The 22,798-nt window shown below is 37.4% G+C and overlaps 1 protein-coding gene across 3 annotated transcripts; it reads left to right on the top strand.

The window, feature by feature from the left end:
- Positions 1-727: 727 nt before the first annotated feature.
- tpd52 (tumor protein D52) lies at positions 728-22,350 on the top strand. 3 transcript variants are annotated; one of them, XM_084424134.1, is made up of 8 exons: positions 728-878; positions 15,266-15,387; positions 15,672-15,820; positions 16,089-16,190; positions 17,898-17,924; positions 19,697-19,738; positions 21,788-21,836; positions 21,911-22,247. In XM_084424134.1, exons 1-8 carry the CDS (start codon positions 860-862, stop codon positions 22,031-22,033), a joined length of 633 nt encoding a protein of 210 aa, XP_084280260.1. In that variant the 5' UTR covers positions 728-859; the 3' UTR covers positions 22,034-22,247. The 3 variants fall into 3 exon arrangements, with proteins under 3 accessions (XP_084280260.1, XP_084280261.1, XP_084280262.1); XM_084424136.1 differs by lacking the exon at positions 728-878 and adding an exon at positions 8,120-8,330; XM_084424135.1 differs by lacking the exon at positions 17,898-17,924 and having other exon boundaries at positions 21,911-22,350.
- The last annotated feature ends 448 nt before the right edge of the window (positions 22,351-22,798 follow it).

Raw genomic sequence — 22,798 nt, 5'->3', positions numbered from 1 at the left:
CTCTGGATTAAAGGCAAAATAGTTTCATTGGGAAAGTAATTTTCTAGGGAAAATAGGTAACTTTGAGCCCACCCTGTGAACATGAAGGACTTATCTCCTCTGCTGATAACTATCGCTATCATGTCGAAATTAGAAGGGTAAAATGCGTGTTATTCACTAACTAAAAGATATCAAATTAATATTAGTTAATGCCTGGTGAAAAAAAATTAACAAAAAATAAATAAAATTAAATTAAATCCTCGTTAATTTAAACTGTTATTTTCTTCTCTTCTCTTTTTCATAAAGAGAAAAGACTACATTTAAAAAATAAATAAAAAAATGCAATAGCAATTGACATGCCTCTAGGTATTTTTATTTTACTATGCAAATTTGTTTATTTAAAATTATTTGTAATAAATTTTAGTTATTTTTGTAATTATACGTAGATCACATTATTTCTTATTTATGTCAACAGAACAATATTTTTTTTTAACCTGCATGGAGGAAAACTAATTTCTAAATTAGCCAATATTTTATAGTGAATTGCCATAAATATGAAATATAAAATGGTTATTTCACATATAGGTCATGTCTAGGTTTTTTTTAAGTTCATGTAATTAACATAATAACTAATAATTTAGAATAAACGATCGTATCTTTAGTCGTCAGTGGGCGCGCCAGGTGGGACCTCGTGCCCGTCTCTGTCTGTTTACATCTCTACGTGCTGTGCGTCATGACGTCACTCGACCCCACCCCACCTCGCGCATCAGCAGCCTAGAATGCAGTGGCAGCTTTGAGCTCAAATTTGCAAGATTGAAGTGGGAAAGCGGGACCGCAAGGATCAGAACAATTCACAACATAAAGAATCCGCAAAGACAGGATGGAGGAAGCCGACCAAGGTAGATGAATTCTTTTGACAACGTGACATGACATGTCGCCACAGATCAGAAATGCAACAAAACTCAACTTTCAGAAGTTAGCTAGCTTGTTTGTTAGCACAGCCAACAGCTGGTAATGGAATAGAGGTTGTTTAATTATTATGAATATTGGTTATGTGACAGTCAGCCATGATATATATTTACCGGGGTTTTACTCGGGTTGTAGCATTTGTGCACATTTTCAATAGTTCGTTTTCTAATACTTACCTGTGTTTATAAATACTGTTAAAACTTATTATGGACCTACCAGAACCATAGTCTCCCACTATCCAACTGCAAAACTTGATTTATTTTTGAAAAAATGAGGATGTTTGTGACTATTTATTTAACTTGGGTGGGCTTAACTTGCTTGCAGCATCATTGAAACATATGTTAGCTTTAAACACCTGCTGTAAATATGCTGCTACTGATGAACCTTCTCTTTTCATCTCTGTATTAGCCTGCTATTTCCAATCTTCTATCGTGCCAATTCCGTTAATTGAGTTAGTCTTTGAATGTCTTGCAGATAAACCATCTTTCTATTTTAAGTTATAACAATATGACCAGGGAAGTATACAATAAAGCATAGAACACAGTTTATGGTATCACTAATTTTGATAGCTTTCTTCCTCTTCTTTATCATGTTTCTTATTCCCTTTATGTGATGTCATTCATATGCAGATTATGGACCTAGAAATTAGAATTTATGTTATGATGGTTAAGGTCAGAGGATCATACTGTGTGTGTATGCATCATATACCTGATCATTATAAAGTAAGTTTTTTGGCAGTGTGTTCCTTCTGATATGATCTGGCTAACGATCTGGGTTCCTTTTCGGCCACTGCATTATTGCGTAAATAGTCGGCTAAGATGACATAGTTTTTCTGCCGTGTGCTATTTTTCCAACTCAAAGTGTTCTCAAATTGTGTTCAGATGCCTGGTGTTGAGGTTATCATCTGGCAGGAAATGCATTGGCCTACATTCTATTGACTAGTTTAGTCTAGTCTTTGGTATTTAGTGTAGTCCTAGACTAGATGTCGGAATGTCCTCTGTTTTGATGTAATGTTTTACTGAAAAAAAATGTTAAACAAATATAGTCTATATATGCAAGTACATACAATTTTGGGGAGAGACTGTTTTTCCAATTTTACTATTTATGATCCTGTTTTTGATCAGCATTGATACTTATTATTATGAATGCAAAATCTTTGCTGCCTCACTGAAAATATAAAAATATATAATATAATATAGCTATCTAATCTCTGTACAGCTTTTCCTCTGTAGGGGCGTGGAGATGCTTGAGCCGCTTCTCAGGCCATATAATGCTATAATACAAATGTTTCTCAAATCTTGTTCATATGAGGATGACCACAAGTCTATTCATTTAGGCAAAAAACAGATTCGAGACATTGCCCTTGTTTAACAATATAATAAAGGCCTAGCAGATACAGTCGTGGACGTCACTAAAGGTCACACCGTGCTTTGTTTTCATGGTCCTTTCTGGCCTCCTGACCATCTTCTTGTCTTCTTCCTGGTCCCCGCCCCGCTCGGCCTGTTCTCTCTCATCCCTCCTGGGCTGCAGTGTGTCGGTGAGCAGCCTCCCCGGGAGCCAGAGCCTTCCTGTCTGAATCTTCTGCTCCCCTCATCTCATCTCTCTCACGCAGGGCAGCCATCTGCTCATTCCTTTTTTTCTGCGTGCCCATGTCTTTTTTGCAGCTGGTGCCGTTGTGCAATGGGACAAGCAAAGTGCTTGACAAATACTGAGATGATTGTTTGTTTACCCTAGGTATACTGACCTTATGACCCATGTCATCTTATGAATCCTATCAAGTGCCAAGAACTCAAGTTAGTAAATGTGTCTATGCTTTGCAGAGTGATTTAGCATTGTTGCATCAGTGAGTGAGTCATCAATGGAAGACCTTTCGCCCAAGCTATGGGTAATCCTGTGGATTAGGACATCTGATCTAACGCTGTCATAATCAGAATATGTTTTTAATTCATAGTTTGCCTCTGCAGTCACCAGTTGCTAGTTAGTAGATCCGCACGCTGTTCTCCTTTTGCTGTCATGGCAACATAGGAAAATAAAAAAGATGAAAGACTAACAGAACTACAGGGATGGATGAGGAAGCTGCAATCAAATCTTCTATAGCCAGTGTTGTTGCATTTGTTCTGTTATGAATTGCAGATTTTGCCTGAATCCGTTGGGTGGACTATTCAGCCACTCAAGGTTGAAAGTTTACTTGATCGCCAAAAGCTAGCAGAGAATTCTTTTGATCTCATTGGTGGAAATTTCCACTCCTGGAGTTTGTTGGTGGCCTGCAGTTTTTAACTCCGTCCAGTCTGCATGTTATAACAGTTATGCTGGTACTTCTTCATCTTTTTGATGTCAGTTCGCTGAAAACATCAGAACTGAAGCGGAATGTTAGATTCGTGATGGCTTGAGGCGGGTCATTTCCAGGGTTTTCATGTGAAGTTGAAGTAACAGACAGGAATTTTTTTTTTTTTTTTTTTTAAAGAAGATATTTCAGATATTGCTCCAAATACTTTCCTTGTTCTCTAAGGCTTATAGCTACATATTTGTCATTCTTTTCTCTGTCTTGGTCTGTCCGTGTACAGATCCATTACACTACTGTTCAAAGTAAGATTTTTTTTTTTTAAGAATTTTTTTTTTTTTTTTTTAATTGATCAAAAGTAACAATAGAGACTTTTACATTTTTTTTTTTTTTTTTTTTTTTTTTCAAATAAATGCTGCTCTTTGGACCTTCTATTCATCAAAGAATCCTAAAAAAAAACAAAAATAAGTTGTATGTTTCCACAAAAATAAACAACTGTTTTCAACATTGATAATAAGAAATGTTTCTTGAGCACCAAATCAGTATATTAGAATGATTTGTGAAGGATCATGAGACTGAAGATCGGAGTAATGCACTGTAAAACCCAACAAGTTAACTCAACTCAAACCGATTGAGGAAACTGATTGCGGCAAACCATTTAAGTTTAAAAATGAATACATATGAGTATTGTGAACTTATATATATTGAGTCATCAATATATATAAGTTCACAATACTCATATGTATTTATTTTTAAACTTAAATGGTTTGCTGCAATCAGTTTCCTCAATCGGTTTGAGTTGAGTTAACTTGTTGGGTTTTACAGTGTGATGTTGAAAATTCAGCTTTGCCATCATAGGAATAATACTGTGATTTAAATGACTAGTTCATGTTCAAATAGTTCACCTGAAATTTCTGTCATCATTGAAGGCTGGAATACACTAGGCTAGATTATTAAAAAAAGCTTTCTTCTGTCAAACACACACACAACTTAATATTACAGAATGTTCTGGTTGATCTTTTCTAAAATTGGGACAAATGCTATTTATTGTTGAGCTCTAAAAATGAAAAAGCCCCTTAAAGTACTTTAAATGCTTGAGCTCATTACAGCTGGATGGATTCTGATTGGCTGTCAATGGTTTTATCATTCATCAGCAGGATGGATTCTGATTGGCTGTCAATGTTTTTATCATTCATCAGCTGGATGGATTCGTTTTGAAAGTTATCCCAACAATATTGTTTCTCTGTGCCGCTATTGTAATAATATAGATTGTGTGTGTGTGTGTGTGTGTGTGTGTGTGTGTGTGTGTGTGTGTGTGTGTGTGTGTGTGTGTGTGTGCGTGCGTGCACACTGTGCACGGCGCAAAAACCCACAGAACAGTGGCTTATGTTTTTCTGAGTGTCTGTGGGCCTGAATATTGGCTCTTACTCTTTAAGACCGCCAAACCAATGTAATATATTAATATCATATACATTAATTGTAAACGTGTTGTGTTGTGGTTGTAATATTACAAAATAAACTAACTTATCATACAATTCTTTACTGAAATAACACACATTTGTTTCACTGATAGACTGTGTTATCCGATTATGCAATATCTTCCTGAAGCAACTGTGTGAATGGCTCACAATTCCCTTTAATCACCTTTCACTTATAGTTTGATTGTAGCAGTAGAACCGCTTTCTCACCGTTTCCAAAAGATGGTTTAGATAATTAAATCAGCAAGATCTTTTTTTCTTTCTTTTTTTTTTATGACATTAAACTGAATAACAGTTTTGTCCTTATTTTAAATGTGTAATTTGTCTTATTTATTGTATTTTTCACATGACTGAGAGTTTTGGCCTAATAAAGGTGTGGACTAACATTGCACTGAGGGGAGAAAGTTAAGGCCTCGCTGTGACCCTCCAACCCTCTGAACTGATCCTCTTTCAGTCATGTGAACACAGACAATTTTGAACAGCCAACCTTAAGATTGTGTGTTTTCGTTGGTAGAAAATAATGCCTCTCACACACCATGTCAGTAACGTGTTAAGCTAAAAATGTCCTCCATTTTCCCATTAGTCATGCTTTTGACAATTCTTACACCCTTTGAAGAAATCAAGTTGCCCTTTTCTACCGCCATATAGGCTGCTAAACCTTTTCCATTTGCCGCCTCTTATTCCCCAATGTCTGTCCAGGCTCCTAGAGTCGCACTCTGTCTGTCCCATGATTCTCGTTTGTCCCAATCACGAGATGCAATGTGCTTGGAATAACCCAGTAATTGATTAGAAGCTGTGGTTTATTAGGTGCTTCAAATGTCCTCTTTGTTTCTTTACTGGGGTGTTCATGTTCTTGTGCTCTCTGAGCTTAAATGCGAGTCATACGAGAGCCGGTTCAGAAGGGTTCCTGATGTTGAAGTGGCACGAGCCCATTGAAAGGCTTTTCCAGCTCTATATGAAGTCATGGGATTCCATGTCCATCCTATTATTGGCATTGTAAAGATCACTGCCACTCCATGTGGGGGTCATGGATATGTTACTGGGCCAGAGGAAGAAGTTGGCATTAAATTTGTGTTGTTTAACAAAGAGTTTAGTCAAAGCAAATTGTGTGATTATTGCTTATTTCCTCTTTTTAAACAATACTTCTCGTCCGTTTTTTAAAATGGGAAGTCAAGCACCTTCTTTCATTGAATATCTCTGTTCTATTTCCGCTGTTTGTTTTACATTGTCATAGACAGGTCCTCCTAACGTGAAGGTTGGGGCTTGTCACGTGATCTGAAACTCTCCCACAATGGACCAGGCCCCTGTAAAGCACATGAAAAAAGGCTTTGTCTGAACTTGCCAACATGTGCTGAAGTGTTAATGAAAATTTATTGTATTGGGTTCGTGTGAAAATGATTTGGCATGCAAAGGAACATAAATTAATTTTTTTCTATGGTTGCAGATTACATTCAAGTCTCTATTTGAACATCTGCAGGCTTTTGTTGTGCAATTTAGTCTGGATGGGAGCCAACAAGGACTTTGGTGAAAGGCAAATATCCGGGTACTAACCTGCAGACAGCAGTGCGGAGGCGTCAAGGTTCTGCCGTCCTAGACGTGCGAGGTGAATGTAGTTAGTGTGTTAATTGACGTGCACGTGTGTTTGTCACTGCTTGGCTCTTGTATATGAATACAGCTGAATAGAGTCGCCGTGACTCTTAGAACCTGATTCTTTGTGTATTTGACTGTTCTTGTTGATCTCTGGGGAGAGCAGACCTGTTTCACGTAAGAAAGCAACTGCAGTCTGGCATCTATGTAATTCCAGCTCCTCAGGGACAGTGCTGTATAGAGGGTGTGTCATACATTGCATGTGCGTGTATTTTAAAACCAGGGGAAATGAAAACTGGATTGGCAACGAAACAGCGCTGTGCTTGTGTCAGGTGTTTCCGCACCAGTAGTGGCAGTGGCACCAAATGGAATTCCAATGATTTTGTTGGGAATATTAGGAATACTGTGATGATTTGAGCGTTCTTTTTATTTTACTATTTTGTATTGTGATTTTTGTGAGTTCATTTAACCACATCTGAGTTCAACTTAAGTAGCAAAATCAGCGTTAGATTTAGTCCTGTCCCAGAGTGGGATTATTGGTTGAGCAGGTGTTGCTATATCAATCTGTTTAAACAAACAGGGCCATGTAGAAAGTGTTTACACTCTTTGTAGGCATATGCTAATAGTGAAATTCTGGCAATGCCAATAAATATTACAATATTTACAACAACAATAAACATTTTTGCATCAATTGTGTATTATTTATATATATATATTAGTAAAAGTATTAGTTAAAGTATTAGTTATTAGTAAAAGTATTTATTATTGTAAATTATTTAAAGTAACCATGAAATAAAAATGGACAATTCATTTTTTTTTGTGATTATTGATTATTTTTAATTTAATTTAAGTTTAAATTAATGTTTATTATATATTTTCTTTAATTCATGTGACCTTGTCATCTTTAATTAAAAAAACATTTATTTCCTTTTCCCCTCGCAATGACATCTCTGATGTTGTGTGCACCAGTGCTAGTACGGGACAGTAATCTATCCTCTCCAACAATCTGTCGCTCACATGAGATCGCAGCAGTTAGTAAACGACAACGATCCAATGATCCTTTCAATTCCCAATGGACAAAACCAAGTTCTAATCTTCATTCTTTTCTTGTTCGAGAAGCCTTTTCACTCTGACATTATAGACACACACACACACACACACGCATGCATGCCTTTGCGGTTATGTTTTGATAATATTAATAATGATCTTCCACAGTTTCATAAAACCTATAAAATCTGCATTCCTCAATATAATGCAGCATGGATGGAATATGTTTGCAGTATAATGGTGCCGAAGACTCACGAGTGTGTGTTGGCCTGTATGAATCAAACCATAAAGGTTGAATCTACTGCGCTTGGCTGAATCCATTTCAGCCTGTAATGGTTTGTGCAGCTGGTGTGTATCTGAAGCGGTGCGGAGGCCCTTTGTGATGGATTAGGGCTGTAATCTGGGCCACCACAGATTACAGCTTCCTTTCGTGGGCTTGCCCCAGTGCCATGTGACCAGGGGACAAATGGATCTTCATTCTCAGTGGATGTGGATAAATGGAGGGGGCTGAGCATGAGAAAGCTGAAGACGATGGCGATTGCTTTTTTCAGACCTTGAGAATCTGGCATTTTTACAGGATTGTCTACAATCCCTATAAGGACAGTTAAGATTACAGCTGGGAGTGTCGGCTCGTGACGGAAATAGATCACTCAGGAGAGGTAACTTATTAACGCGCTGCCGTCGTCGTCTTGTGCTGGACATCATGTGAGCCTGCGGCTTCCCTGCTAGCGCTGCAGGATCCGCAATAAACACTTGTACTCGCAACCGTAGCTAGCAAATAGGACAATCGGCACAGTGATCCTAACACGCTCAGTCACATGCAATCACTTAGTGTCCAGGGAGCTTCCTGTTCATGGGCAGCATGGAGGAACCTGTCGAGGAGTACACGTCTCCGTTCAACTTTGAGCAGGGAGTGAACACTAGCTACTTCTACCTGTCACCCAAAGAGAGTTTCACTCCCCCTGGCTCACCCGTACCATCGCTCAGAGGTAACTGTGTTTGTTCAGGTGCTGAGTGGATGTGTGTGTGTGTGTGTGTTTAGGTGTGGACTGGTGTTTGTCAGTGTAACAGTGAGAGACAAAGAATGTTATTAAAAGTACGTAAGAGCCCTCTTCCTGTCAATTGCCGATGTTTTGGAGAAGCTCAGCCATCAGGAGCAGATGCTGTTCATGTGGGCTGTCGGGTTGCAGAATAACTCCCAAACACCGGGATAGTGCCATCTCTACTAGACATCCACTCTATTATTTTTTATTATTTTTTTGTTTCTTCCCTGAGATCCACTTATAGTGGTTGTAATGTGTTTAAAACACATTTTAGTCATATTTAGTTTTTCATGCCATTTTATATCTCTTTGGCTGTTGTTAGAATAATAAAATAAAAAAAACTTGTGTGTATGTTTGAAATTTGAATTTTGATATGCTAGGCTGGGACGATACACTTATCTCCCGATTCGATACTATCACGATACTTGGGTGCCGATACGATATGTATTGCGATGAATTTTTATTTTTTTATTTTTAAGATTAAGAATTGCGATTCTACAAGTATTGTGATTCGATATTGCAATATATTAAAAAATAATTAACACTAGACCGTCGGGAAAAGTTAAATCATACACTTATACAGACTGTACATGATGTATAAGATGAGTCATATTTACAAAAACAAATCCTCACATCTTTCTGACTTTTATTTCAGGAGCATCATACAATACTACATTCTCTTGAATAAATGATTCAATAACAAAAACGTTTTAACAGTCACTTGTCGCCACTTAGTGGCTAAACAATGTAATCGATAAATGCGTTATTTTAAGCACCAAGTTTCTAGCGCTATCGTAGACATCAGTGTTCATAATTTGAACTTTAAACTTTTATCCAAGTACTTCTATGATCATTTGAACTATTGCATCACAGAAATAATGATACTATGAAGTTGAAAAGACTGTTTGTGAAGCTGTTTCATGACAACTCTCTCTCCGGGTCAGCGGCAGCGCCAGCGCCATCACAGCTTTGAATGTTGCGATATGATTTTGTCAAAGTTTAATAGACAGACGAATTGAAAGATCGCGTGGGTGTTTGAATCGAGATCACAGTCTTTTAAAGATGAATCGTGCTGCTCTATTGTCTTATCTCTCTCTTAGCATATGAGTAGCACGAGGACTTTTCAGTGCTTTCAGTCTCACGTCTCTTCCACGCGTCTACTTGGAACATTACGACACTCAACACTCATAGATAACGACACATTTCATCCTCTGTTGGAACGAAAGTGGCTAACTTCTGTCAACCTCATCTACAAGCAAGGATAAAAAAATAAAGCAATTGAACTTGAATTAATATCGATTCTGGAATAAAAAAATCTATTTTAGAATCATTAAAAAAAATCGCTATTTATGAATCTATTTTTTTTCTTTCTTTCTCCCAGATAAGGAAATATCAGGCTGCATAAACCAGGGAACTTGTTCAAAATAAAACCAGTTCCTCCTTTTAATCATTGGGGTCCTGTAGGAGGATATGCAGAGCTGTAGGTGCTACACACATCCAGGAACGGCACAGAGTTTGGCGAACTTGCTTACACATTATAGTCCGTTTTTCTGGTGCTTAAAGGGATATTTCACACAAAAATGAAAATTCTGTCATTAATTACTCACCCTCATGTCATTCCAAACCCGTAAGACCTTTGTTCATCTTCGGAACACAAATTAAGATATTTTTGAAGCTTTCTGATCCCCCATAGACAGAAACGCAATTACCACTTTCAAGACCCAGAAAGGTAGTAAAGACATCGTTAAAAAAAGTCAGTGGTTATGAAGCGACGAGAATTTATATTTTTTGTGTGACTTTATTCAAAAATGACTTCTCTTCCATGTCAGTCTCTGACGCTGTTCATGTTGTAAACGCAGTGCAGCGCTTCCGGGTTCTACGCTCGAATGAGCCACAGATGTTGTTTGCATTAAACCTGTTTATGCTGCAAACAACTCTATAGATGAACCATGCTTTCAGGCAGTGCTCATCCCGGCTCAAGTTCAGTATGAAGTTCAGCCATGGGATATAGTCATAATTACTGTGCAAGTGATGTCATGTGAGTCCTCCGGTAAACCACTCAACTGTCTCAAATCGACCGTTGAACTTGGATGACACTGTCAGTGTTCCTTTCCCATGATGAATGTACGTGACACCAGTGTCGGTGCGCTAGTGTGTAACTCAGAGCGTACTATAACAGTCAGCAGGTGTAGTTTCAAAAGAATTGTGTTTTTGAGAGATGATGGTGTATTTAATAGACATTGTGAAAGTGAACATAGAAGGTGGGAAAAGACTTTAATTTATTCAAACTGAAAATTACTGCTACTAATTTAGGAACGTTCACCCTCCCACTTAGCCAAAGCTTGTATGATCTGTATTTAATTCATCCTGTTCGTATTAGTAAGAAAGTAACCAGTTCATATAATCATTGTTCAGTGCATTTCAGTAACTTTCTGTTAATAATTGTATTATATTATTTCAAAGTATATCAAAGCAGGGCTCGCAAAATTTCAAAATTGCTGGTAGCCCTTCGGGCAGGCACTCTTCAGATTTTGGTAGCCCGAAATGAATTTTACTATCCCAAATAAAAAGACAATTTTTAATGTAGAATATTGGTTAGGAGTCAGAACATGAATCAAAAACTTTTTCAAAACACAAATATCAACAATTGGATATAAAATAATCAAATTAGAATCATCATTACAAATATGCATCTGGTTCTAACTGAACTGAAATGTGTGTGACCAGTATGAACATGAATCAGTCTGTGTCTGTGGCTCAGCCCCCAATGAGGGTATGATAAAAAAAAAAAAAAAAGTAACACTTTAGTTTAGGGTCTAATGCTCACTATTAACTAGTTTCATTAACATGCAGATGGCAGCATTATCATCATCACTGAGGTCCCGAATGTGATGTAGGCTAGTTAGGGGGGTTCGGGGAAATTTTGATTTCTCTGATCTACATATGTGCATTTTAAGACTGATATAGGCTTTTCATTTTTGTCTGTCAGTGAAGTAAGTAAACATAGGGTCAACTGATAGGTTGATTTTATGAATCATTTTCTCAGACGCGTTCATTTACTGAAAGCTACTAGGAAAGCTAGGTAGCCTAACTAGTTTATTAAATTCATTCACAATATGTCCACATTCATTATTGATCTTATTCCTAATACAGGGCCGTAGACAGGGCTTTATAATCAAAGAGGTCCTACATTTAAGGTTGTTAGGGGGTTAAACATTTTTATTTCTCTGATATGTGCATTTCAAGACGTTCGAAGGACAAAAAAAGGATAAGAAATAGCTTTAAAACCATGTCAGTGGGCAGTAGGTTTTTTGTCAATACCTGCTCTCACTTCTTATCCATCACTCTTTCTTTTTCTCTCAGTCTCCTCCCCTCCTAAAGCTGAACTTTTTTTAATTTACTGAAGGCTACAAATTGTACAATATTAATTCTCAACATGTACACATTCATTATTAAAGGTCCCATTCCATGGATTATTTTTATTATTTTATAATGTTTCCAGGGGTGCCCTTATAATGTTAGTATGTTTTTTAGATAATTTTTTTTTATAATTTAGAAATAAAAGGCATATTTCCTAGCCTGATTTCATTCCCTGGTTTGAACACTCTGTTTGAAGGGGCGTGTCTGCTGTGAGACTTCAGTGTAAACGCCCTCTGCTGTGATTGGCTGAAATGCTTGCATATGAAATATCTGGCATTACATGTGGAACTATCTGGAAAACTTTTACTATTACAGCTATTATACATTTTTACTATTACAGCTATCGGGATTAACGAATCGTGAGACGTTTTTTAAGTATTTAGATCTATTCCCATCACATAAAAGGTTGCAGTGAAGAGCATTGAGCAGATGACAGTCTGTTGATCGCGTGAAAAAAGATCTTATCATTGCAACGCAGTTTCTGCACTCTCACTAATGATTTCACCAATGCAAACATGATGTAGGATATAAATACAGTAAGAGCTTCGTTGTGCAGTGTAACAGCGTCATTGATTTCATAACGAGTTTTGGCAAGTGTCCAGATAAACTCGCGCTGTGTGATTGACAGCTTGGGCGATTGGAAAGGGATTGTTCTTTGATCGCTTTCTGTATATTAATCACAGTTTAAGTAAGATTATTTTCCATCCTACTAAGAGAAACGATGTGAAGTTGATCGCTACTTCCATATTAAATCACTACTTACCGCTTTCTGGAATATAGTTGAAATTGCCCCCTTCGTCAGTATGAGACGCTGAGAGAAGCCTGCTTGATATTATCCCAGGTTAGAAAAACAGTCCGTGGTGAAATGGACAGAGCAAACTAACAACTTCGAATTAAACTTTTGCGGTATCCGATTATAGATAAACATCAACCACGTCTGTTGACATTTCGCCATCAATACGCCTGTGTTCCTGTGGGCGGAGGTTACGGTTCTAGTGACATCATTAAAGCAGGAAGTAGAGGGGTGTAGTCCAATCGAGCCGTTCATTGTAGTCAACTTCTGTTAAATAAAATATCTCGCTTGGCATTGAACTTTGAGCTTTATAATTTTACAGATATTATTTATACTCTAACTACAACATTACACACTAACTAAAGTTTGAAACATGGGATCACGTAGAACGGGACCTTTAATCTTGTGCCTAACATGATGAAAAACGGCTTTGTTAATGTTTCTTGTCCCCTCACAATGACAGTAAACTAATTATTAGGCTACATTACATGAGTCACGTTACATAGGCCTATTTTCAGTTCAAAATGGCGAAATTAGACAAAAGTATGTTCGTTTGCCTGATTATTTTTGTCATTCGTTTAACATTTATGACCTAAAAAAACCCTGTTTAGCTACTTACATCTTATCTCGCACTTGACTGTAAACTGAAGCGTCAGTCGCTCTGATCAAATTCGCGTTTAGCAGCTTCTTGTGAACATAAAGCCCGCCTACTTTGATTTGATTGGTCATCTCAAATATTCTGACATTGACGAGCAGTGACAGACCAATGAGGCTCAGATGAACACACACACCCTGTCCTCTGTTTCTGACGTGCTCGGCGCCGCTGCGGAATGAAGAACGCGCTGAATCTGATTATAACAAGACTGAAGCGAACACTATTTCAGATAGCCCGTCGGGCAGGCCAGTTATGCAGTTTGGTAGCCCGACTGGAAAACATAATAGCCCCGGGACGTCGGGCGAGCGATTTTTGCGAGCCCTGCAAAGTGTGGTTAAGAATACTTTCCTACTCGCATCAAGTTGCAAAAGTCTTGTCAAGAGACTTTAAACACACACACACGCACATATATATATATAGATATATATATATAGATAGATAGATAGATAGATATAAAATGGGGTGGGGGAATTTGTTGTGAAACAACCTCCTCACTTCTGTTTCTAATTACCTTTGTGGTAAGTTAAAGTGGGAGGTCAGCCTACCAGTTTTTCCAGAAATACCAAACAAGCTGCTTACAAATGAGTTGCACACCTTCCTCATGTGATGCAACTTTAACTGCAGCTTCTTCCTCAAAACACGTTTCAAACCTCCCAGCTGCAAGCTGAGACCTGAATCTCTGACTTGACCTTTATACATACAATTAGGTCCATCAAATGGACATGAGCAAGCTTTGATTTTTATTATCATTTAAATGTTGTTTTTTTTTTGGCCAACTAACACAGAAAATACTTATTATTTTAAAGCTCTGGGATCAGTGTTTAACAAAGTGAATGGTCTTATCAGGTCGTTTTGTTAATCCAATAATTATGTAAAGCCCAAAAACACTGATTTGACTAAATGAGAACAAGAACATCAGCTGATAACATTACAGTGCACTATACAGTGTAGTACAGATCTATTCATTCAGGGCTGTCATATTTTTGTCAGTTTGATTGACAGTGTTGAATTTTTAGCCTTTCTTTGTAGTTATCAGCCCACTGAATAGTGTCATCCAGGAGTTTTATTATTTATTTTGTATTTCCATTGCATGGGCTGTCAGTGGAGGCATCAAAGTACATCTTCCAGACATGCGTGAGCCCTTGGGTGGGTGTCCATCATGTGACAAGCACCTTATAAAGTTTTAAAGTTCTTTGGCACATGACTTCTCTCTGCCCTCCTCATCTTCCTTTATGTTTTTCTTTCGCCTCCTGGTCTGATGTCTGACTCTACACAATGGCTAAATCAGAACCAGTATCTTCCTACTACTCAAAACTGAGCTAACAGGACTTCCGGACACTGAGACAGTTCAACTTGAAGTGAACTTAAACTTACTTGATGCTAAAATTCATAGCACAAAGAATCAGTTGAATTAGTTTTCAGGAACTTCTAATTGTTTTACCATAAGAAAGCCCGTTTCTGCATCAGAATACAAAAGTACAAAGGTGATTGCCACTCACAATGTAACTTTTTATATTAATTTGAAAATAATAATATATATAATGTGACTTTATTTCTTGTAATTGTTTGTAACTTAATATCTCACAATGTGACTAATTGCGACTTTTTTCTCGGAATTGTAAATTCATATTTTATTTCCTGTAATGTGACTCTCATGATTGTAACTAAATATCACATTATGACTTTCTCGTAACTGCAACATAAGAACTATATCTCAGTGTGGTTTTATTTCTTGTAAAATGACTTTTTCTCATTATTGTAACTAAATATGACTCGTAATTGTGATTTAATTAGAGCTATATCTCAGTGTGATTGGGACTTCTGTTGTAATTGTAATTTTATCCCACAGTGTGACTTTCTTGTAACTGCAACTTTTTTTTCTAATGTATTTACAGTGTGACATATAAAGTAGTGTCTCACCTTTCCATTGCTCTTTGTGGGGTTAAAACCTGCAGCCTTTTCTTAGGCCAACAATTTTCAAATATTTCATAGCGCATGTCTTTGTTTTTGTAGGGACCCAGAGGCCAGACTTCATCCCAGAAGTAGGCGAAGATGCAGTGGATGCAGTACCCTCTTCACCCTGCACAACCCTAACTGAGAAAGAGCAAGCAGATCTCTGCAGTGAACTAGCTAAGGTCGACATCATTCAGTCTAATTATATTTCAGATTCCAGCCTGTCTCAACAACATCTCTGAGATTCTCTCAGGACCAAGTGTGGTTGATTCTCAAGGCTAAACTCATTTTGCAATGCCCACTTTCTTCACTATTTTGACATATGCTGTATGTTACATCTTGTAGCTGGACCAGTCTCTAATAGATGAGCTATATCAGTGATTTGAATTTTTTGGAGTCTTACCACATTTTTATTTTGACCATATTTTCAATGTCAGATGAATTCTTCTGTCCGGTTTCCCTACAGGTGGAAGATGAGATCCAGACTCTTTCTCAGGTGCTGGCAGCCAAGGAGAAGCAGGTGGCGGAGATCAAGCGGAAGCTAGGCATCACTCCACTCAACGAGTTTAAACAGAACCTGAGCAAAGGCTGGCAGGAAGTCACCACCTCCACTGCGTACGTGCCCTCACTCGCCTAAGGCATCTGCGTGCCGCCCTGCCGCCTCTCGCACTGCTGCTGCGGAGCGGCTCCATCTGTCAATGCTTCTGCTGTGCATTCACACTTGCTATTTGACTGAATTACATTAAAGAAGTACAGTTGTGAACATTATGACTTTACTAGCTCGCTCCAGCTGTTAGAATGACATGATCTGGTGTTTTATGGTTATGTTGTGCTGTTGTTAACATTTTCTCTATTCATCTGCCCCCCCATTTGTGCTGGACAGGTATAAGAAGACCTCAGAGACACTGTCCCAAGTGGGTCAGAAGGCAACGACAGCGTTCTCCAGCGTGGGCTCAGCCATTACCAGAAAGCTGGAGGACGTAAGGTGAGAAGGGAAATTGAAGTCCTTGTCCAAGTTATCATCCTTTGATTTAACTATCCCTTGTACCCTTTTGACCTAGTAACACATGAATGAATACTCACTAATAACTACTAATGTCTGTCCTAAACCACTTTGGTTACGTTCACACAGCATCAGATAATAGGGGTGTAACGGTTCACAAAATTCACGGTTCGGTTCGATACGATAAACTGGTGTCACGGTTCGGTACATTTTGGACACAGCAAAAAGAAAGAAATGCCAGAGAAATATTTGTTTATTATACTTGACTCTATACTTGACTCTTCTTAGGAGCATATAAAACAAAAACAGAAAAATTAAATGTAGCCTAACATTGTAGTAGTTATAAACAAAGGTTTATTTTATTTCAGATTAACATTTGAGGGCAGCAATTTTATTCATAATGTCAAAATAAAACCGACGTACTTGAAAGCATTGCACTATTCCTGCCAAACTTCCATAGTTACAGTTAGTGTTACTACAGTAAATCCATGGTGAATGTTGCTGATCTGTGGATTTAAAGCCTATAACTAGTTTGTTGTTAACAAGCTGTTTGATCCGTTAATAACGGAGAAATTTGAATGTTTCTCACCAGATCTCGCAGCGATGTTATTACTTCAGTGGCGAATTCAAATGCTTTCTTTACTGGATCTCGTAGCGCTGTGTATTAACAGTGTCGCGTGATCAAGATCGGCTCGCGCTGCATTGGTCCAAACTGATAAACGGTCCGTGAAGCACAAAATAATGAGTAGCGCAGTTTCGTTCCGCTTTCATTACGTTTGCCATTTGATGTTGGGCAGCGTTGTGTCGGTCGTGCCAGCGAGACTGCTAACAAAATTTTGGTCGCACCGGCAGAAAAAATGGTCCAACAAATTGTTTGGTTTGTAATGCGTGTACCGAACCGAAAGGCTCGTACCGAACGGTTCAATACAAATACGTGTATTGTTACACCCCTATCAGATAATGTTTATCACTCCTGTTTGGAGTTCTAAGTTCACACAGAGTTATTTTATGAGAAAAAGTGAAGGTGACTACTTGAAGGAGTCACAAGTGCAATTTGGGAGGTCATGTGGTCAGAGAATGGGACAAAAATGCTGGGTGAAGTTTTTGAGCGGAAGATAAGTTGTAGGAGTTTTCAAAAATGTCACTAAATTAAATCTTTAAGGGATAGGTCCCCACATAATATATATTGAAAGTCCATGTAACCAAAACCTTGATACTTTTATTCAAATATAAACATTTATCAATACTCATACATGTACTGAGCTTCCATTCTCTTTAAGGACTCAATTTAACATTTTAATATGTGCTTTATGTATCTGCCAGTGTGTTTAACAGGCATTATTTGAGACAATTGAGACTTGAATTCAATGATCGGAATCGGATTTTACAGACAGTATTCAGTCTGCTTCATCTGTGTGAACGTAGCCATTGTGATAAGCACTTATACACACATGTGGCTTTAGCATAACACTACTGGACAAAATGGCAAAGGACTGAATTTTGCACCCACACACAGTGGAATTACCAAAATTGAGGTAGAATAAAACCATTAACCATAGACACCCACATCATACACTAAAGTCAAAGGAATTGATATATATGCTCAATTTCACCATCTTACGACACTCTTGCTGCAACGCTGGCAACATTGTTAACTGTTTTCGCTAATGACACCTCTGCCATTTACAGATTACAGTCATTTTCCAATTCTTTTGGGTAAGACTGTTTACAGAGGCTTCAAACAAAAGCCGGTTATTTTGGCTGCTACACCTCTCCGTAGTGTGATGAATGGTTTTATAGTGTGGCATGCACTTGGAGGTAGTGTTAGTCTCCCATTTCTTCCCCTGCATGTTTCAACATTGCATGCATACTTTTTCTTCTCAAACCTTTACTTAAAAGGGTTAGTTCACCTAAAAATAAAAAACATGTCATTAATTACTCACCCTCATGTCGTTCCAAACCCGTTAGACTTTGGTTCATCTTCGAAACACAAATGAAGATATTTAAAGTTAAATCTGAGAGATTGACAGTCCACACAACTGCCATTTTTGTCACTTCATAAAGAGATTATAAACCGAATCTAAATGAATCGAGTGGTTTATTCCAAATGTTCTGAAGAGGCTTGGTTGCTTTATATGATTAACAGATTGAACTTAGGCTTTTATTCACATGTAAACGGATCAGCGGACATAAACAGAAGCTCAACCGTACTTGCACGATGCGTAAAAACAAACCTCATTGGTTCTTGCGGAAGCTCAAATGTGCTGCGTGACATTATGAACAAGCATGAACCTCATTGGTTCTCGCACGTCAAGCAAGCATGCTTGAGCTTCCGTTTATCATAACTGATGTGTGCGTTAATGAATGTTTATATGTGAATAAAAGCCTAAATTCAATCTGTTCGTCATATTAATGACTCTTCAGAAAATTTGGACTAAACCACTCTGTTCATCATCTATTTATGAACTTTTTGTGGCATCAAAGTGGTAGTTGCTTGGACTGTCAATGGAGGGACAGAAATCATTAAGATTTATTAAAAATATCTTCATTTATGTTTCGAAGATGAACAAAAGTGTAATGGGTTTGGAACGACATGAGGGTGAGTAAATTACCATAGTGTATGAAAATTTGCTATATAAAATAAACTTGCCTTGCCTAAATGATGACAGAATTTAATTTTTTTTGGTGAACTAACCCTTTAATGTATAAATGTATCATTTACATCATCCCATATTACTGTTTTTCTTCCGCTGAACACAAAAGGATACATTTTGAAGAACTGTTTTTTGTCCATACAATGAAATTCACTAGGTCCATAAGATCATTTTTCAAAATATCTCAAATCTCGAAAAACAGTCAAGTTTGGAGTAAATAAATGACAGTTTTCACTTTTAGGTGAACTATTCCTGTAACTAACTTAAAAAAAAAAAGGATTATGCTTTTAAAATTGATCTTGTCATCAAAGAATGAATGAATAGAAGTCAATAATATGATTTCCCATCAGTCTTATGCAAAGACTTGTTTTCTGATTTGTCTCCTGCTTTCGCTCTTAAAAAATCAGCATCATCTCTCATTGTTTCTCAGCATTCTTCATAGTGTACGTGCTCATACCCCACACGAATCTATCGCTCTTCTGGCTGTCGCTCTGCTAAACAAATCATCCCCTCTGACAGTGATGCAGACATGTTTAAACCCTGTTTATTCCCTGCTAATTCTCTCACACACCCTGTTCATCCAAACTGGGCGTCCCAGCTGTGGTGTGAATCCGAGTCAATGATAGCGGTAATAAAGTCTTAAACCCCTCATGGATTAAAGCCTTATACTCATACTCAATTTCACGCAGCATGAAGGGCTGAGGTGTTTTTTCATGCTGATTATGAACTCATAGACATGTGTAGGTGCATGACTTTATTTCCCCTCTTGTAATGCGTCTAATACTCACAGCTTTAGCTAACTCCTGTTTGCTCTTCTTTGCTGCTGACGGATAGTATACGCTCCATACAGCACTCGGCTAGCATGCCAGTGATGAGGTAAGGAACAGTTCTGGCAGACCCACATAATCCTCTGTACTTCACAGGAATACCTGATTCTGATTGCTCAGTTGTGGCATTTTGTGGTCAGATATTGTTTTATAATGACGTTTCATTGTATAATAGAGTGCAACACTTTTTAAGCAGCGCTAATTCTGGAAGTTTTTTTTTTTTTTTATTCATTTCTCCCATAGAGATTTTTTAAAAAGTCTTTGTTAAAGAGTTATAAGCCATGAATCAAGCCAACCAGCTACGAGGTGAATCATAACTCTACAGACTTTGATTTGAAGCAAAAAAGTAATTGAAAATTGGTCAAAAATGTATTTAATGACTTTAGTGATAGAAAGAACTACAATCCCATGAAGCATTGCAAACAGAATTAAAAACGATGAAGAAATGTAAAACTACTCATATAAAAGCAATATATTTTAAGTTTATTGCAAAATATGCATAAATGTTCAAATATAATTATTTAGAGAGCGTAGAGAAACCGACTTGATTACGTCATTTCTGGTGCTTCATGGGAGTGGGCGGAGCTAACAAGATAATTTGGTGGATTTTGCTTGTTTCGACACTGATTGGTGAATTTTTTTCTGTACAGCATCATGGGTAATGTAGTTTTTCACCATGAATTTAGCTGTTAAACGATCATTTTAAAACTAAGTTGAAATAAACAATAAGTTGAGATTCATAAACACCCACAGGTCATTGTAATAATCTCACATTTAGCATGTTGTTTAGCTAATTCTATTCTATTGCCATCTTGGATTATAATTTTCAATTTCCAAACTATAGAGTTGTGAATTGATGGAAAAGCTAATAATTACTTAAATTAAAGTAACTTAATAGTGGCACAATAATTGAAATGGCAAAAGACTGCAATTCAGTCTGATATACCACGTTTCAATACACAGTAAATGCTAATCCACTCAAACTCCATATCTACATGTTGTTAACAACTTTTTTAACATTAAAACCAGACCATTCTCAGTAGTAACTGAGTTATGGTCTGGCAAAGCTTCATTAATAACTCATTTCCAGAGGGGCGTCACCAACGGACGTCGCTCAAATGCCTCTGGGCGCAATTGGATAGACCTAAAACCAATCAGAGCGATCGTCATCGTGTAAAGCCCGCCTCAACGTTTCTGATTGGTGCCTCGATTTGGACGGATTAGAAATCGGCTTGAATGGGCTCTTTGCCAGACTACTTGCAGAGCAAATCTAAATTTGCGGAAGTTTGTCTGGGTTTTCCCAGGCTAATAATTTCCCAAATTTTTGTGGACATAAATTTAACCAACTTTGTAACAAGAAGCATTTCTAAACCTGTCGTCAACTAAACCCAGATTTAAAGGTCTCCCTTCAGTTTTCCAAAATATAAGCTCAAAGGTTCAACATTTGAAAGTAAAGAATTTAAGATTTTGTAACTGTAGTGTAAAATAAAATGATTTTGCGTTACAAATATCCCTTTTTTTAGTTTATAGTACAATTGTATTCTTACAAACATATTTCAGTCTTCATTTTTATCCATCCATGTTTTATAATTAGTATAAAAAAAACAGAATATAAAAGCATTGTGCATTAATTGTGCAGCACTGTACTGTAAATGAATCATTTTAAAACAAAAACAATCAAAATAAACACTCACTAAAAAAAAGAGGAAATATTTGAGCTGTTTTCCTGCATGTCATGTGACCATTAACCAACAACCAGAACCGTGAACATGCATATTTGTTGTTAAATTGTAGAAAATATTAACCTAAACATTAACCTTGGCATAATGAACTCCTTATCTATAGAAAGTATGTGCTGTTAGCTCAGATTGTGGCCAGAATGAATCTTATAAAGCATCATTTTGTTCTCCTACTGTTTGGAAAGACCTCAGGATTGTGTCTGATAACTGTTGCCTACATATGCAGCTCTTTAGGATTTAGAGCACAGCCATAGTGGATTAAAGGCTGCAAAATATTTGATATACTGATAAACTTCTTTTCCATTTTGATTTTAAAGTGTGAAGATTCAGTCTGTTTTAAATCATCTCATCTCTTGCAGGAACACACCCACCTTCAAGTCATTTGAGGAGAAAGTGGAAACCTTAAAGGTGAAGGATAATATCAGCACACTGTATGTGAGTTGAAAATGTGGAAAATCCCAGTCTCATTTCTGACTTTGCAGACTAAGATGAGCCCGACACCGTCGACAGGCGATATCGAAGAGGTTTCAGACTCCACACCTGACGGAGAGCCCGTGGTCGAACAGCCAGAGGGAACGTTTCTACCAGATCAACAACCGCACTGAGAATCCAGCCTCAAACGCTCCTCTCTTGTTCTCCTTCTACTTCACAGCATAGTTACAGTGAGCTTTGCTTTGTGGCCATTTTTTTTGTCTACTGGAGTCTGGGTCATCTCCAGACGGGACGTGGTAGTCCTACACTGGAGCAGATGTGTCGGAGATGTATGTTCAGGCTGTCCTTCAAAGGTCCCTTTTGAAGAAAATATCCTGAAGTCATTATAAAAAAAAAAAATTGAAATATATAATTGAATTAGATTTTCCTTATTTGTGTACATTTTCTGTAGAACATCCAACTACTTAAAATCACCAACCAAATTGACCAGATGTCGTTGTCTGTGTGTATAGTTATTTTTCCATTTTAAAACAAATGCCAAAAATGCAGAACATGAGTTATGTCTCTAAGTGTGTACTTTAAACTTAAAGATTTTGCTTTAGTTAAGTATGTGTATTACTTTAATACAAAATATGATCAAACTGTAATGACGTTACAATACTTTTCTTTAGTTGGTGTTATAAAATGAGCATACTTGTGTGCTGTTTGACTTTATTTTCGTAGCGCTAGGATAGTCGCACCACTGAGACCCCAGTGCCTTTTGTTGCTAAAGATGAGGTGATTTAAAGGGATAGTTAGCCCAGAAATTAAAATCATTTACTCCCCCTTTAAGTTGCTCCATACCTTTCTGTTGGACACAAAAGATATTTTGAAGAACATGAGTAACCAAACACTGATTCCATAGTATAGGGGGGTAAAAGATACTATAGAAGTCAATG

This window comes from Rutilus rutilus, assembly GCF_951802725.1.
Source record: "Rutilus rutilus genome assembly, chromosome: 11".
Taxonomy (NCBI): domain Eukaryota; kingdom Metazoa; phylum Chordata; class Actinopteri; order Cypriniformes; family Leuciscidae; genus Rutilus; species Rutilus rutilus.
This window is presented reverse-complemented; position numbering and strand designations above follow the sequence as displayed.

Coding starts and splice junctions, on each gene's coding strand:
- tpd52 (XM_084424136.1), top strand. CDS start 8,195: ATGGGCAGCATGGAGGAACCTGTCGAGGAGTACACGTCTCCGTTCAAC. Junction 8,331..15,265: donor ACCCGTACCATCGCTCAGAG/GTAACTGTGTTT, acceptor TTGTTTTTGTAG/GGACCCAGAGGCCAGACTTC. Junction 19,739..21,787: donor GCTAGCATGCCAGTGATGAG/GTAAGGAACAGT, acceptor CATCTCTTGCAG/GAACACACCCACCTTCAAGT.